Source organism: Mercenaria mercenaria, chromosome 1 (assembly GCF_021730395.1).
Source record: "Mercenaria mercenaria strain notata chromosome 1, MADL_Memer_1, whole genome shotgun sequence".
In the NCBI taxonomy this organism is placed as follows: Eukaryota; Metazoa; Mollusca; class Bivalvia; order Venerida; family Veneridae; genus Mercenaria; species Mercenaria mercenaria.
The window spans coordinates 79,787,611-79,806,326 of record NC_069361.1 but is presented as its reverse complement, the minus strand read 5'-3'; the positions used below and the strand labels follow the sequence as shown (position 1 = coordinate 79,806,326).

Sequence of the window (18,716 nt, the reverse complement as noted above, 5' to 3'; positions counted from 1 at the left end):
GTCAAAGTCTTTATTTTTAATAATAAATGCACAGCAAGTAAGAGTTCCCAACAGCATGTTTGCCATTTACTTGTTACCAGAAAAATTTGGTATTCACAAAAATAAAAAGCAAACAGTTATAGACAAGACCAACTACATAAAGATTAAACAAGAGCACCGCAATGTGGAGCAGTATACGCCCGAAGGTATGACCTTTGACCCCCTAAATGTGACCTTGACCTTGAAGCGAGCCATCCAAAACATGCGCTCTGCACGTCGTCTCTATGTGGTGAACATTTGTGCCAAGTTTCTTTAAAATCCTTCAAGCAGTTCAAAGTAACAGAGCTGACACAAAACAAACCCTCAGTGTGACCTTGACCTTGAAGTCAGCCATCCAAAACGTGCCCTGCAAGTCGTCTCGATGTGGTGAACATTTGTGTCAAGTTTCTTCGAAATCCTTCCAGGGGTTTAAGAGTTACAGAGCGGACGCGAAATTGCTAATGGACGGACAGACAGACATGGACACCACGTCATAACATAATATGTCTCTTCGGGCATATAAAAATAAAACCAGCATTTTAGCAACAAATTCCATTCCAAGTGCTCTGGCATATAAAAATAAAACCAGCATTTTAGCAACAAATTCCATTCGAAGTATTCTATCGTACCCAAATACCTCTCATTTTTAAAAGCCTTTCAGTAACAAGAGCTGTCTGATGACAGCGCGCTCGACTATTCGAAGAATTGATTTAAGAATGGGGTCAAAATATTTCCAAGGATATTCAGACAAAAGAAATAAATAGATTAGACAAACAATGTTCTTGTATTACTATGATTTCGACAAGTCTTGCACTAAATGGCAATATATGAGCCAATTTCAAAGTCCAAAAACGGCCATAATTCAGTCAAAATAGTTATGTACTCTTGCCTACAGATGGAAATCATAATGATAAACAAGTGTTCAAAGTTTAAAAGCCATATGTCAAATAGTTTTGACAAAACATGGACTTGTATGAAAACAGAACTAATTTCAAAGTCCAAAAAGGGCCATAATTCAGCCAAAATAGATTACAGAGTTATTTTCTCTTTCCTACAGATTGAGACTATTATACTAAACAAGTGATAAAAGTTTCAAAGCCATATGTCAAACACTTTACAAAAAATATAAACTGGTACGAAAAACTTAACCAAGATTTCTAAGTCAAAAGGGGCCATAATTCAGCCAAAATCCTTGATGGAGTTATGTACTCCTGCCTATAACTGGACATGGTGATGGTAAACAGGTGTTGAAAGTTTCAAAGCTTTATCTCAAAAGACTTTGTCAAAATATGAACTGGTACGAAATATTAACCAAGATTTCTAAGTCGAAAGGGGTCATAATTCAGCCAAAATCCCTGATGGAGTTATGTACTCTTGCCTATAACTGGACATGGTGATGGTAAACAGGTGGTGAAAGTTTCAAAGCTTTATCTCAAAAGACTTTGTCAAAATATGAACTGGTACGAAATATTAACCAAGATTTCTAAGTCGAAAGGGGCCATAATTCAGCCAAAATCCCTTATGGAGTTATGTGCTCTTGCCTATAACTGGCCATGATGATGGTAAACAAGTGTTGAAAGTTTCAAAGCTTTATCTCAAAAGACTTTGTCAAAATATGAACTGGTACGAAAAACTTAACCATGATTTCTAAGTCAAAAGGGGCCATAATTCAGCCAAAATCCCTTATGGAGTTATGTGCTCTTGCCTATAACTGGCCATGATGATGGTAAACAAGAGTTGAAAGTTTCAAAGCTTTATCTTAAAAGACTTTGTCAAAATATGAACTGGTACGAAAAACTTAACCATGATTTCTAAGTCAAAAGGGGCCATAATTCAGCCAAAATCCTTGATGGAGTTACGTGCTCTTGCCTATAACTGGCCATGATGATGGTAAACAAGTGTTGAAAGGTTCAAAGCTTTATCTCAAAAGACTTTGTCAAAATATGAACTGGTACGAAAAACTTAACCATGATTTCTAAGTCAAAAGGGACCATAATTCAGCCAAAATCCCTTATGGAGTTATGTGCTCTTGCCTATAACTGGCCATGATGATGGTAAACAAGTGTTGAAAGTTTCAAAGCTTTATCTTAAAAGACTTTGTCAAAATATGAACTGGTACGAAAAACTTAACCATGATTTCTAAGTCAAAAGGGGCCATAATTCAGCCAAAATCCTTGATGGAGTTACGTGCTCTTGCCTATAACTGGCCATGATGATGGTAAACAAGTGTTGAAAGTTTCAAAGCTTTATCTCAAAAGACTTTGTCAAAATGTGGACTGGTACGAAAAACTTAACCAAGGTGTGACGCCGACACCGACGCCGTGGTGAGTAGGATAGCTCTACTTATTCTTCGAATAGTCGAGCTAAAAATAAAACATGGTTATGATATAGGTATACTGCATAGAATGTTCTACACCTTTTGTTTATCCTTGTGCGCCAAGTGGGTTTATATGTTACTGAAAATTTCAATAACAAGAGCTGTCCGTAAGAAAGCCAAAGCTCGACTATTCAAATTGTTGTCCCAGAAGCAGGAATATTACCCTAAATAGTTTCAGTCCAGTATCTACATTAGTTTGGGAGATAGTAAATTGTATGCAACACTTTTTAACCAGAAGTTTTAAATTCAAAAGGGGACAGTATTTTGTAAAGTACATGTCAGAGTTATATGACTTGATGCTAAGACAAAGTTTTATAAATCCGAAGACACACGAAGTTTCTATTCAATATCTGCATTAGTTTTGGAGACAGTAACTTGCATGCATTTTCTAAGTCCAAAAGGGGCCATATTTGGCCAGATTGCATGTCAGTTTTATGGGACTTGAGGCTATCACCTAGTTTTATAACCCCGAAGACACCTGTGAAGTTTCAATTCAATATCTGCATTAGTTTTGGAGATAGTAACTTGCATGTAAAACTTTAACCAGGATTTTCTAAGTCCAAAAAGGGGGCATAGTTTGGCCAAAATACATGTCAGAGATTGAGACTTGACCCAGTGAGGTTGGTAGTTGACCTACTAAAAGAAAAAGTAAGTTTCAAAGCTTTATGCCTTTAAATGAAAGCCGTATGTCCTGGCATGCAAAACTTTAACCAAGGTGCGACACTGACTCCGATGCCAGGGTGAGTAGAATAGCTAGTCTATCCTTTGAATAGTCCAGCTAAAAATGTGACAAGAAGAGATTTAGGACCAAAATAGCTCAATGGCCATAATTGAAAGTCTAGGTTTATGCACTGACAGGAAATTTTCAGGAATCTATATGTTGGAATATGTACATGATCTGTACTGGAAGCCTTAAATTCCTATCAAAATATCTTGGATATAAGACAACACAATGTTTAGTTCTATCATTTTTCTTCACTGATAAACACAGTTAATACACATAAATAATAACATAACATATCTTAAACTTTGACAAGCAAGAATAAGAATCTTTCATTGATTGAAGGTACAGATTGAAATATCTGACTTGAGGGTAACAGTTTAGGCAGTAACGAGGCTAAGCCGAGTTGCCACAAAAATAATTACCTAAGCCCGATTTTTCCATCCACACCTTCTACAAGGTGACAGACTTTTTTTCTTGCACACCATATTCTTCAAATCACTCGAGAAATAAAATAAACTTAATGCTGTTCTTTTAAGCACTTTTTTTTTTATTTTAACAGCATGTGAATCAGTGCATTTGTTCTTAAATTACAGCATGGGAGTCATCTTAAAGCCGGTGTGAAAGACGAGTTTTTTTCCAATACCGGAGATAACACAGGGAAATCTTGTCTGGTATGAAAAAATCATATCCACACCAGACAGCTGCTGCATTCAAAACATAAATACAAATACAATTAGAGACAAAAATATGAAACAGTAAATGCATTGCTATATAACTAAAGTAGAAGTGAAAGAAAAAAATATGAGCCGCGCCATGAGAAAACCAACATAGTGGCTTTGCGACCAGCATGGATCCAGACCAGCCTGCGCATCCGCGCAGTCTGGTCAGGACCCATGCTGTTCGCTAACAGCTTCTCTAATTGCAATAGACTTTGAAAGCGAACAGCATGGATCCTGACCAGACTGCACAGATGCGCAGGCTGGTCTGGATCCATGCTGGTCGCAAACCCACTATGTTGGTTTTCTCATGGCACGGCTCATAATTTATTATGTTTAGTACAATAGAAGTTATCCCATATCATTGATTCTTGGTATTTTGACTTGATACTTATCTACACAATTCAAAAACATCTGAATAATTCTTAACATTTTTCCAATTATTGTATGTCTAAGTTAATAGAAGTCACAAAATATACAAAACCATGTTAAGTAGAAATATTGCACTTTAATCAGTCCCACTCCACCAACTCTGTTGTACCAGCTTCACAAGAAACTTTATTATCATTATAGTGACATTAATGCACAATTATTATGGTGACAACAATGCACAATCAACTTAATAATCACAGATACTTTCGGAAACCTGCACACCAGTCTGTCAAGTCCTTTGTAACTGTATTTGGAATTTACCTGTAATTTAACATGAAAACAAACTATATTTCTTGTACATTTCAATGATAAATCTGGAGCTAAATACAGACACAGTTTAACTATTTTGTGTGAAATTTTCATCCTCTGACCAAAACTAGAAAATGCTTTTGTAAAAAAGCGCATGTCTCCCCCAATGCAAAGTCCTATAGGCACGAAGTCAATAGGGGTCAGGAGCGAAAGTCAAAGAGACACTGATGGTTGGCTGCAATAGGGATCATCTACTTGGCATGTCCAGTCATCCTGCTAAATTTCAACACTAGTGGCCTAGTGGATTCTACAAGTCACATGTCAGGCTCCTGTGACCTGACCTTTGATCAAGTGACTCAAATAAATAGGTCACAACTACCAGCATGCCAACAAATCACTTTTAAGTTTCATACATCCGTAGGTCAAGTGGTTCTCAAGTTATTTCCAAAAATAATTTACATGAACAGGCCACCTGTGCCTTGACCTTTATGGATGACCCCAAAATCAATAGGGTCATTACTCGCATGTTCAATCATCCTATGAAGTTTCAACATTCTGGGTCAAGTGTTCTCAAGTTATTGATCGAACTGGTTATCCAATGTTCAGGCCCCTGTGAGCTTGACCTTTTAACGGGTGACCCAAAACAATAGGGTCATTTACTCTCATGAACAATCATCCTATGAAGTTTCAACATTCTGGTCGAGAGGTTCTCAAGTTATTGATTGAAATGGTTTTTCCCATGTTTCAGGCCCTGTGGCTTGACCTTTAACAGAGTGACCCCTAAAAAATCGTTAGGGTTCATCTACTCTGCGGACCAATCATCCTTGAAGTTTCATCCATTCGGGTCAATGGTTCTCAAGTTACTGCTCGGAATGGTTTTCAATGTTCAGGCCTTTGACCTTACCTTTGACGGAGTGACCCCAAAACATAGGGGTGTCACTCTTTATGACCAATCATCCTATCAAGTTTCAACATTCTAGGGTCAGGTGTTCTTAGTTATTGATTGGAAATGGTTTCAATGTTCAGGGCCCCTGTGACCTTGACCTTTGCGACTGAGAGTCACCCAAAATCAATAGGGGTCATCTACTCTTCATGACCAATCATCCTATGAAGTTTACAACATTCTGGGTCAAGTGGTTCTCTAGTTATTGATCGGAAGTGGTTTTTCAAATGTCAGGCCCTGTGACCTTGACCTTTGAAGGAGTGACCCCAAAATCAATAGGGGTCATCTACTCTTCATGACCAATCATCCTATGAAGTTTTCAACATATCTGGGTCAAGTGGTTCTCTAGTTACTGATCGGAAATGGTTTTCAATGTTGCAGGCCCCTGTGACCTTGACCTTTGATGGAGTGCCCCAAAAACAATAGGATCGTCTACTCCAGCAGCCCTACAACCCTATGAAGTTTGAAGGTTCTAGGTCAAATGGTTCTCCAGTTATTGCTCGGAAATGAAGTGTGACGTACGGAAGGACGGATGGACGGACAGGGCAAAAACAATATGTCTCCTGGGGGAGACATAATTATTATCAAAGCACTAACTGCATAAAAAAATATTAAAGACAGATGGATTTTCTCACACATGGGTGATCACTGTGAAATTATTTATTTTTGTTTTTCTTTCAGGAGGCAGGGATGGAGCACCATATTTCAACATATTTCATTTACTTAACAGCATGCAGTTAACCTGATAAATGTTCCTGGGCTCAGTACCAGGACTAATGTGTTCTCCACTAGTAACTGACAACTTGTCTACATGGCTCAGAAGTGGAGGATAATTTGTTTTAGACACGTTGACCAAATAATCACTGAGACAATACGCCTCACCAGGGATAAAACTCTAGACCCAGCATACTCTCCCTACTGAGATAAGAGGGTGGGAACGAAATATCTTGGTTTTTGGCGAAACGTCTGCTTCACGGTTATATTAATTTGTGGTTTCAGCTATACAAAATGAAATGAATCTAAGACGTGAAAATAAGTATGCTATCAGTATCAATGATTCCACAATATTCAGTTAAAAATTATTTGCAACTCTTAACAGTATCTTGCTGGTCTTCTTGTGAATTATTTTATGGAAAGCAGTAGAATTTTTAACACAAGACTACTTTCCTAACAGTATCAGCAACATTTGTGAGGGAATTACAATCAACTTACAAGCAGGCATAGCACTAACTTCAGCTGTTACCACAGAGTTTATACCAATGTTAGCCAGGGATCCTCGTATTATACCGCATGCCATTGCTAAATACTGAAAAACATACAAACAAGAAAGATGAAGTATTTGATTCCTTTTCACTCACATCTACACATTTAAAGTTGAATGATAAAGAAAGACCCAACATGTCCCAAGACATTAACTGCAGATTTATAATCAGCAGTTAGCATAATATTCATACTAACACTTTAAATTAATCTTGAAAACAAAACAATAAGATCCCAGACGTACACTGACGAGATATGAAAACGCAACAAACAAATGCATGAATATATTTTTCACTACAAAAAGCACCACCTTGAAATGTTCAACACATACACATCTCGATACTTTATACCCATTGTGTTCAAATTTAATAATCACAACAGACCATAAAATTAACACAATGGGTATAAAGTATCGAGATATGTATGTGTTGAACATTTCAAGGTGATGCCTTTTGTAGTAACAAGTGGGCCATGAAGGCCCTGTAACGCTCACCTGACATACTGACCTAAAGATCATCAAGATTAACTACCTTTTCCTTTGATTTGACCCAGTGACCTAGTTTTTGGGCCCACATGACCTAGATTCGAACTTCACCTAAAGATCATCAAGTTTAACATTCTGACTAAGTTTCATGAAGATACAGTCATAAATGTGGCCTCTAGAGTGTTAACAAGCTTTTCCTTTGATTTGACCCAGTGACCTACCGGTAGTTTTTGACCCCACCTGACCCAGATTTGAACATGACCTACAGATCATCAAGATCAACATTCTGACCAAGGTTCATATAGATATGGTCATAAATGTGGCCTCTACAGTGTTAACTAGCTTTTCCTTTGATTTGACCTGGTGATCTAGTTTTTGATCCTACATGACCAAGATTCAAATTGGACCATGAAACTATCAATATTAACATTCTGACCAAGATTCATGAAGATACAGTCATAAATGTGGCCTCTACAGTGTTAACAAGCTTTTCCTTCGATTAGACCTGGTGACCTAGTTTTTGATCCCGGATGACCCAATAGCAAATTCGTTCAAGATTTTATTGAGGGTAACATTCTGACCAAGTTTCATTAAGACTGGGCCAAAATTGTGACCTCTAGAGTGTTAACAAGCTTTTCCTTTGATCTGACCTGGTGACCTAGTTTTTGACCCAAGATTACCTAATATTGAACTCGTCCAAGATTTTATTGAGGGTAACTTTCTGACCAAGTTTCATTAAGATTGGGCCAGAATTGTGACCTCTAGAGTGTTAACAAGCTTTTCCTTTGATTTGACCTGGTGACCTAGTTTTTGACCCTAGATGACCCAATATCGAAATCGTCCAAGATTTTATTGAGAGTAACATTCTGATTAAGATTCATTAAGATTGGGCCAAAATTGTGATCTCTAGAGTGTTAACAAGCTTTTCCTTTGATTTGACCTGGTGACCGAGTTTCTGACCCCAGTTGACCCAATATCAAACTCGTCCAAGATTTTATTGAGGGTAACATTCTGACCAAATTTCATTAAGATAAGGTCAAAACCGTGACCTCTAGAGTGTTAACAGTCAAGTTGTTGACGACGGACGGACGACGGACACAGGGTGATCACAAAAGCTCACCTTGCATTTCGTGCTCAGGTGAGCTAAAAAGTCATGCGTCACAAAGAAAGACCAATTTTTATCTGTCCCATAGCCTGTAAACTAACCAGAGTAAAGATGTAATTACATGACTTTTTAACCTTTACCATGCTGGACACGACTGATTCTGCCTTTGCGACCAGAGTAAATCATGATCTGCACTGTTCGCTATTCAGTCAGTATCTTTTTGGTAAGCACCCCTTTTAACAGCTAATGGTACTGTCCAAATTGGAAGATGGACCAGTCCATTACAGAAATTTAGCAGGGTAAGGGTTAAAACTAGTCTAAGAATGCAACAATGCCATTTGGTTAATTTCTAGTATGTGCCCAGATTATAATCTGCTTGAGTTTTGAGACTTGTCCACAAGCTAAGTTTTATAAACATCAACCCTTTTTTCAGACAGTCCTACTAAAGAGCTGACTAGATTATATACATTTAACCTTTACGACTAGTGCAGACCACGATCAGCCTGCATGAACATGCAGGATGATCATGGTCTGCACTGTTCACTGATCAGTCAATAAATTTTCAGTGAACATCCCTTTGAATAATAAGTGGTACTGCCCAATCTGAATGATTGACCAGTCCATTTTAGAAATTTAGCAGCGTAAGGTTAAGTACCAGTACTCGGTTTTCATCTTACTTCAACAATTTTACCTTTGGAGCAGCATCCATAAACTGTTTACCATTTGAAATTTGTGTAAGGAATCTAAACCTGTTGTCTTGTAGCACATACACACCCTGAGTAAAGGAAGAATTAAATATGTGCAAATGAACTGATTAAACATCAAACTATAAAAGTGCAATCAGGAGTCAAGATAAACTGAGACATTTATGTAAGGCACTGTGAAACAATTCATTTTTAAATAATTACACGATGACGAAAATACAAGTATACTTCATAATGCATTTGACCATTCAATGAATGAATAGTGGGTGTTTTCATAAAAGCTACTGGAGAATGAAATGAATGAAGTAAATATGAAATAACCTTAAATCTGTACATAATTAAAGGTATAATAGATTTAGTTTTCGTATCTGAAAACTTGAACATTTTCTACATAATAGTTTATGTAAATTTAAAACTAGAAAATGCTTTTGTAAAAAAGCGCATGTCTCCCCCAATGCAAAGTCCTATAGGCAAGAAGTCAGTTGGGGTCAGGAGCGAAAGTCAAAGAGACACTGATGGTTGGCTGCAATAGGGATCATCTACTTGGCATGTCCAGTCATCCCGCTAAATTTCAACACTCTTGGCCTAGTGGTTCTCAAGTCACTGTTCAGGCTCCTGTGACCTTGACCTTTGATCAAGTGACCTCAAAATAAAAAGGGGTCATCTACTCTGCATGTCCAATCATCCTATTAAGTTTCAACATTGTAGGTCAAGTGGTTCTCAAGTTATTTCCAAAAAATGATTTTACATGAACAGGCCACTGTGACCTTGACCTTTAATAGACTGACCCCAAAATCAATAGGGGTCATCTAATTTGCATGACCAATCATCCTATGAAGTTTCAACATTCTGGGTCATGTGGTTCTCTAGTTATTGATCGGAAATGGTTTTCCATGTTCAGGCCCCTGTGACCTTGACCTTTGATGGAGTGACCCCAAAATCAATAGGGTCATCTACTCTTCATGACCAATCATCCTATGAAGTTTCAACTCTGGGTCAAGTGTTCTCTAGTTATTGATCGGAAATGGTTTTCAATGTTCAGGCCCCTGTGACCTTGACCTTTGACGGAGTGACCCCAAAATCAATAGGGTCATCTACTCTGCATGACCAATCATCCTATGAAGTTTCAACATTCTGGGTCAAGTGGTTCTCTAGTTATTGATCGGAAAGGTTTTCAATGTTCAGGCCCCTGTGACCTTGACCTTTGATGGAGTGACCCCAAAAACAATAGGGTCGTCTACTCCAGCAGCCTACAAAACCCTATGAATTTGAAGGTTCTAGTCAAATGGTTCTCCAGTTATTGCTCGGAAATGAAGTGTGACGTACGGACGGACAGGGCAAAAACAATATGTCTCCTGGGGGAGACATAATTAACAAGTTGATATGTGCTATCATTACTATTCATTAATTTAAAATAGTATCTGTATGCACTGTATACATGTATACAAACATAGCTAAACACAGTATGGGTACAGCCACTAAAAACTGGAAGTTTCTAACAATCAACTGATATGGCATGACATTTAATCAAAACTGTAGCTCTGAACAAACAATTAATTCATAGTTTTGTTAAGTTTAATACATTTGATGAAGACTTTCTACATTTGAAGTAAATACCCAAAATAAAATATTTCAATGAACATTAGTCACTGGATATCTTTAATTACTATTATGAGCCGCGCCATGGGAAAACGAACATAGTGGCTTTGCGACCAGCATGGATCCAGACCAGCTTGTGCATCCATGCAGTCTGGTCAGGATCCATGCTGTTCGCCAACAGTTTCTCTGATTGCAATAGGCTTTGAAAGCGAACAGCATGGATCCTGACCAGACTGCGTGGATGTGCAGGCTGGTCTGGATCCATGCTGGTCACAAAGCCACTATGTTGGTTTTCTCATGGCACCGCTCATTATTAAATCTAAAGTACAATATATATAATCACCTGGTGATTAGTCCTCAGGTTATCCACTTGTTTCTTGAAGACAGAGTTCCAGAAATCTTTGCAAATAAATTTCATTATATCAAGGTCATCTTTAAACCTGGAACAGTCTTTTGTAAATCTGTAAAACAAAGTAACATTCCCAATAAGTTTATTTTCTTTCAGTAAAGTTTATGTAAACTCTTTGAGAAAAAGATCTAGGACTGAATAAATTGTGTTTTTGTTCTTTTATCAATAGTTATTTTTCAAGTGTCTACAGTCAGTGTCATTTGAAAACAAGAGGACCATGATGGTCCTGAATCGCTCACCTCTTCCCACATGACCCAGTTTTGAGTATGACGTCGTTTTTTCTATTATTTGACATAGTGACCTAGTTTTTGAGCTCATGTGACTCAGTTTTGAACTTGACCTAGATATTATCAAGATATAAATTCTGACCAATTTTCAAGAAGATCCATTGAAAAATATGGTCTCTAGAGAGGTCACAAGGTTTTTCTATTATTTGACCTATTGACCTAGTTTTCGAAGGTACGTGACCCTGTTTTGAATTTTACCTAGATATCATCAAGGTGAACATTCTCACTAATCTTCATGAAGATCTCATGAAAAATATGGCCTCTAGAGAGGTCACAAGGTTTTTCTATTTTCATACCTACTGGCCTAGTTTTTGACCGCACGTGACCCAGTTTCGAAACTGACCTAGATATCATCAAGGTGAACATTCAGATCAATTATTTATGAAGATCCATTGAAAAATATGGCCTCTAGAGAGGTCAAAAGATTTTAATAATTTTAGACCTACTGACCTAGTTTTTGACCGCAGTTGACCCAGTTTCAAACTTGACCTAGATATCATCAAGATGAACATTCAGACCAACTTTCATACAGATCCCATGAAAAGTATGGCCCCTAGACAGTGACTGGGAAAGAAATTTTGTCCATGGGACAATGGCTCATCATAGACAATAAATTATGTGACATTTAAAAATTTTATGTGACATTCAGAAATTTCTATGGGACAATTGGGACTTGTAAACTAGGAACTGGCATTGTAGTATGTACACATTTCAGATTAAAGAAGCTCTCAGTAAAAAACAAATATAGTAACTAAAACTGTAACAGCTTCACAACTTGTCAATAAAGAAAATTATTGAAAACAGACAAAAAATGAAAGTCTAGAATAAAATACAATGTTAAAACATGTTTTTAAACACTGGAAGCACTTTGAATCTGCACACTGAATACATTCCTTTGTGTAAGATTTGCACTATTAAATAGTTTCATCCTTTTGCATTCAATACATTTTAGCCATGTGACACAGGGCTCATCAGCACTTAAAACTTATGAGACATTTTTCATTTTTATGTGACTATGGCTCATGTCTCATGGGTTTCCCAGTCACTGCCTAGAGAGGTCACAAGGTTTTTTTATCATTTGACCTACTGACCTAGTTTTTTAAGGCACGTGACCCAGTTTCAAACTTGACCTAGATATCATCAACGTGAACATTCTGACCAATTTATGGAGATCCATTCACAAGTATGGCCTCTAGAGAGGTCACAAGGTTTTTCTATTTTTAGACCTACTGACCTAGTTTTTGACCGTACATGACCCTGTTCCAAACTTGACCTAGATATAATCAAGATGAACATTCAGACCAACTTTCATACAGATCCCATGAAAAATATGGCCTTTAGAGAAGTCACAAGGTTTTTCTATTATTTGACCTACTGACCTAGTTTTTGAAGGCACGTGACCCACTTTCGAAACTGACCTAGATATCATCAAGATGAACATTCAGACCAACTTTCATACATATCCCATAAAAAATATGGCCTCTAGAGAGGTCACAAGGTTTTTTCTATTATTTGACCTACTGACCTAGTTTTTGAAGGCACGTGACCCACTTTCGAACTTGACCTAGATATCATCAAGGTGAACATTCTGACCAATTTTCATGTAGATCTCATGAAATATATGGCCTCTAGAGAGGTCACAAAGTTTTTCTATTTTAAGATCCTACTGACCTAGTTTTTGACCGCATGTGACCCAGTTTCGAACTTGACCTAGATATCATCAAGATGAACATTCAGACCAACCTTCATACAGATCCCATGAAAAATGTGGCCTTTAGAGAGGTCACAAGGTTTTTCTATTATTTGACCTACTGACCTAGTTTTTGATGTCACGTGACCCAGTTTCGAACTTGACCTAAATATCATCAAGGTGAACGTTCTGACCAATTTTCATGAAGAGCTTGTGAAATATATGGCCTCTAGAGAGGTCACAAGGTTTTTCTAATATTCGACCTTCTAACCTAGTTTTTGATGTCACGTGACCCAGTTTCAAACTTGACCTAGATATCATCAAGGTGAACATTCTGACCAATTTTTATGGAGATCCATTCACAAGTATGGCCACTAGAGAGGTCACAAGGTTTATCTATTTTTAGACCTACTGACCTAGTTTTTGACCGTACATGACCCTGTTTCAAACTTGACCTAGATATCATCAAGATGAACATTCAGACCAACTTTCATACAGATCCCATGAAAAATATGGCCTTTAGAGAGGTCACAAGGTTTTTCTGTTATTTGACCTACTGACCTAGTTTTTGAAGGCACGTGACCCACTTTCGAAACTGATCTAGATATCATCAAGATGAACATTCAGACCAACTTTCATACAGATCCCATGAAAAATATGGCCTTTAGAGAGGTCACAAGGTTTTTCTATTATTTGACCTACTGACCTAGTTTTTGAAGGCACGTGACCCACTTTCAAACTTGACCTAAGTATCATCAAGGTGAACATTCTGACCAATTTTCATGAAGATCTCATGAAATATATGGCCTCTAGAGAGGTCACAAAGTTTTTCTATTTTTAGACCTACTGACCTAGTTTTTGACCGCATGTGACCCAGTTTCGAACTTGGCCTAGATATCATCAAGATGAACATTCAGACCAACTTTCATACAGATCCCATGAAAAATGTGGCCTTTAGAGAGGTCACAAGGTTTTTCTAATTATTTGACCTACTGACCTAGTTTTTGATGTCACGTGACCCAGTTTGAACTTGACCTAGATATCATCAAGATGAACATTCAGACCAACTTTCATGAAGATCTCATGAAATATATGGCCTCTAGAGAGGTCACAAGGTTTTTCTATTTTTAGACCTACTGACCTAGTTTTTGACCGCATGTGACCCAGCTTCGAACTTGACCTAGATATCATCAAGGTGAAAATTCTGACCAATTTTCATGAAGATCTTGTGAAATATATGGCCTCTAGAGAGGTCACAAGGTTTTTCTATTTTTAGACCTACTTACCTAGTTTTTGAAGGCACGTACCCCAGTTTCGAACTTGACCTAGATATCATCAAGATGAACATTCTGACCAACTTTCATAAAGATCCCATGAAAAATGTGACCTCTAGAGTGGTCACAAGCCAAAGTTTACGGACGCACGCACGCACGGACGACGGACAGCGCGCAATCACAAAAGCTCACCTTGTCACTTTGTGACAGGTGAGCTAAAAACTGAATCAAGGATCTATACTAGAGCAACATTGATAAATCACCATATTGATTCTTATCAGTGTGTGTGTGTGTGTTCGGTTTAACGTATTTTTCAACAATTTTTCAGTCATATAAACAATGGGGATTCTTATCAGTACCCACTTTACTTTTCTTTACTTTCTAAAATAAGTAATATATATATAAATGTCTGCCATTTAATAATAAAAAAAAGCGTTTTGAAAATCATATTTAAATTAAACATATCAATACTGAAAGAATAAATCTGTTTACCTTGTTCACATTTAAATTGCCATAATTTTATGTCTGGAAGTTCAAGTAAACTTTTCTCAGCAATGTAAATATTAGCTGAGACAGAGTACTGTAAAATCCTTTAATTTTGTAGGCAAAAAAATTGTGTGGTTTCAGAAAACAGGACCATTTTGTGGGGACATGAATTTGTGTATTTCAAATTTAAAAAAAAAAATGAGTGGAAAATTTGCTCATTTGTCAGGATTTAATTTCATTGTCAGACTGACATACCAATGAAATCCAAAAAGTTAGTGTTTTCACAGAATTTTCCATGTGGATTCAACAGGTGCCACCTTTCGAATTTTGCAACTCTACTGGAGGCAATCAACACTGTGCATTAATAGAATATACATAACAAAGTCTGAACCATTCAGACACATACCTTTCTACTAAACTTTGACCAACTCGAAACCCTAGTGACTCAAGTTTTGCTATACACTGATCCTGTAAATAGAAAAAAAGTAGCATATAATATACTACTGAAGACTTCTAAAGTCTTTCAACTTTGAAACTAACTCTAAACAAGAGCTGTCACTATAAATGGTGACAAATGCCCCCACATCACCCTGACCTTTGACCTGGTGACCCCAAAGTCAGTAGGGAAGGTGTACTCAATAAGTACTATCAGCATGTGAAGTTTGAAGGTGCTGGGTGAAGTGGTTCGCGAGTAAAGTGCCTTCGTGCAAAAAGTTAATGTTTGCCCCTGTGACTGTGACCTTTGACCTGGTGACCCCATTGTCAGTAGGGGTGGTGTACTCAGTAAGTACGATCAGCATGTGAAGTTTGAAAGTCCTGGGTGAAGTGATTCGCGAGTAAAGTGCCTTCATGCAAAAAGTTAACGTTGGCCCCAGTGACCTTGACCTTTGACCTGGTGACCCCAAAGTCAGTAGGGGTGGTGTACTCATTAAGTACTATCAGCAAGTGAAGTTTGAATGTCCTGGGTGAAGTGGTTCGCGAGTAAAATGTCTTCATGCAAATAGTTAACGTTGGCCCCTGTGACCGTGACCTTTGACCTGGTGATCGCAAAGTCAGTAGGGGTGGTGTTTTCGATAAGTACTATCAGCACATGAAGTTTGAATGTCCTGGGTACAGTGGTTTGCGAGTAAAGTGCCTTCATGCAAAAAGTTAACGTTGACCCCTGTGACCTTGACCTTTGACCTGGTGACCCCAAAGTCAGTAGGAATGGTGTACAAATGTACTCAATAAGTACTATCAGCATGTGAAGTTTGAAGGTCCTGGGTGCAGTGGTTCGCGCGTAAAGTGCCTTCATGCAAAAAGTTAACATTGACCCCTGTGACCTTGACCTTTGACCTGGTGATCCTAAAGCAAGTAGGGGTGGTGTACTCAATAAGTACTATCAGCATGTGAAGTTTGAAGGTCCTGGGTGCAGTGGTTCGCGAGTAAAGTGCCTTCATGCAAAAAGTTAACTTTGTGACGAACGAACGAACTAACGGACAGTTGGAAACTAATATGCCTCCCTTTGGGGTCATAAAAACAACCAAACAACATCTGTCCACGCGTTTTTAACAGTCCCCCCCCCCCCCAAGTTGCAGCACTCAATTTTCTTAACGAAAGGCCCAAACTTGCATAATTTTTCAAATTTAAAACAAGACATTTTCAACAATAAAATATCAAGTGATTACTTAATACAATAAATACTAGGAGAAATAAGTCCCCTTTACTCTTGTAAGATAGTGTGATTTTTACCTTCCTCAATAAATTCTACCTTCTAAATGTAACAGAGCTAAATTAATGGTTTTGCCGATGAACAAAAATCTCTGAAAACTGCAGAAAAGGTCTGATCACTCTCGCAAACTGTCATCAAATTCAAAGACAGTCGAGTGTAGTACTAAAGTGTACTTTGACGTTCTTTTTTATTGCAATCATGTGGTGTCTCTTTGTATTTTCAGGTGTCCCTGGGTTTTTGACATTTCGTTTCTGGTCTTTCAGCATTTAAACGCAAACTGGCAACAATGACGATTTCATCAGAAATAATGTCTCACTAAATGGGTTGAATAGACAAAATTATTCAAGGAATGGAAACAGTTGCCTGAATATGTATTTATTTAGATAAGAATCTGTAACTCTCCATGTTATAATCATAAACACCAATAATAATTTGTGCTCAGATATAAACAAGCTAAAAATGTGTGGGTAGGGTACACTACAGTGTATAAAAAACGTTGGAACTATATAAATAATGAAAGTGTCATGTGCTGATTGCTATACTCAATAATAGTATGCTGCCTTATAAATCAATTTATAACATTATTTTCAATAAAAAATAATTTTAATATATTATATCCTCGCTTGAAATTCTTTTTTTTCTGTCAAAACATTGTCGGCCATTTTACAGGTGAGCTTCACAGGGACGTAAATTATTGACGGAAATCACCGAAATTTTACGACATATGCCTCGTGAGCATTCGTTCATTTCCGGTTTAGCAGCGGAAAATGGCAGAAATTTGACGAGGAAATCTTTCACATCCCCAGTCACTTCAATCCTACTGCCCCACTTTGTGCTGCAATGAAATCAATATTTTATGGCTTTTTATGAGTTCATATTGTTTGTAGAAGATTGTCTTGAGTATATTTTAACATAACTTTGCCTAATAATATATCTAAATTTAAGAATTTTTTGTTGAAAATTGGCAAACTACTCGCGCTTAGAAAATACTACTGTATCATTTTCCTGGAAATATTTTTACAGGACGTTAATCTGCTCACAAAACGCTTTCATTTGGTAGTAAAACCAGTTGTGTCATGCATATAGTTTTTGTGTAATGATGATTTACATGTTATGTCCAAATGGGGTGGTCCAAATGCCAGTTATGAAAGACAAGCGCGTCAGTGACGGTATAAAATGTTGAAAGGTGGAAGTTTATCGATCAAATTTGGAACTTACAAATGTATTCTTCCTAATGATTTATGGATATTGAGTGAGATTGTTATACATTTTATCAGTTTTTATAACTTGTCAATTTATCTGTAAGTTTATATTTTGGATTTTTGTGTATCAGTTATACATTGACTGTGACAGATCTCTACTGCGCTATCGGAAATTTCATTGATATCGTTAACAAATTTATACAAAACAATCTGAACTTCGGATTATTTTGACTATTAGCGCGCCTAGAATAGGAGAAGTGCAAGATATATGGAAATAAAATCTCTAGCTTTTAATGTTAAACCACCTGGTCTTCCTTGTCTGTTGTCCTGTAAAGAAATGCGACAATTTCCGAGTGAAATAATTCGAACAAAACTTCGTCCGCCATTTTGGTGAAACGTAATAAGTTAATACCGTATCTATTGGTTCTTTCCGGTATGTCTAAACAGGTTATAACACACTAAATTATGGAATGCCGGTCACGACATGCTACTTGCCACTTGCTAGTTGCTATTTGCTAATTGCCACTTGCCATTTGCCACTTACGGCAGGCAAAATTTTACATGCACACCGTTCAGAGTCAATCATAACGCGTGATTATTTCAAATTGCTAGTTGCCACTTGCCAGTTGCTAGTTGCTACATACCATTTGCTACTTGCTAATTGCCAGGCAATGTACTTTCATATAACAGTAGCTTTATCGCACTTAGTTAAAATATATTCTGATTATAATTGCACTCTATTGTACAATGATAATGAGAGATGAGAACGTATTCGTTGTTAGGGGTAGGGGGGAGTATAATGGTTTCAGGTTTTCTGTCTGTCCGTCCGTCCGTCAGTCTGTCTGTCCGTAGACACAGTCTTGTGCGCACCAACTTTCCTCATTCACACAAGTGATCAGTTACAACAGTCATTGTGCATGGTGCATGTTAGGTTCTTTCAGAAAAAAAATCATTTACGGGACTTTGTTTTTTGTTACTATTTTTTATACATAGTGTCTGCATATGCAATCTTGTACGCGCCTAATCACCTGAACCCATCCACACAA

At 37.4% G+C, this 18,716-nt stretch overlaps 1 protein-coding gene across 1 annotated transcript; it reads right to left on the bottom strand.

Moving 5' to 3' along the window:
• Window positions 1–3,350: 3,350 nt before the first annotated feature.
• LOC123532753 (trafficking protein particle complex subunit 6b-like) lies at window positions 3,351–18,089 on the bottom strand. Its single transcript, XM_045314321.2, has 6 exons — window positions 17,976–18,089; window positions 15,164–15,225; window positions 10,955–11,072; window positions 9,000–9,083; window positions 6,672–6,765; window positions 3,351–4,528 (listed from the first exon to the last, which is right to left on the bottom strand). Exons 1-6 carry the CDS (start codon window positions 18,054–18,056, stop codon window positions 4,497–4,499), a joined length of 471 nt encoding a protein of 156 aa, XP_045170256.2. The 5' UTR covers window positions 18,057–18,089; the 3' UTR covers window positions 3,351–4,496.
• Between the last annotated feature and the right edge of the window lie 627 nt (window positions 18,090–18,716).

Bases quoted from the DNA above. Each gene is read 5' to 3' on its own strand.
- LOC123532753 (XM_045314321.2), bottom strand. From the start codon at position 18,056: ATGGCGGACGAAGTTTTGTTCGAATTATTTCACTCGGAAATTGTCGCA. The intron at 11,073-15,163 runs GTATGTGTCTGA...TTTGTTTTACAG, and splicing joins GGTCAAAGTTTAGTAGAAAG to ATTTACAAAAGACTGTTCCA. The intron at 9,084-10,954 runs GTGATTATATAT...TCCTTTACTCAG, and splicing joins ACCTGAGGACTAATCACCAG to GGTGTGTATGTGCTACAAGA.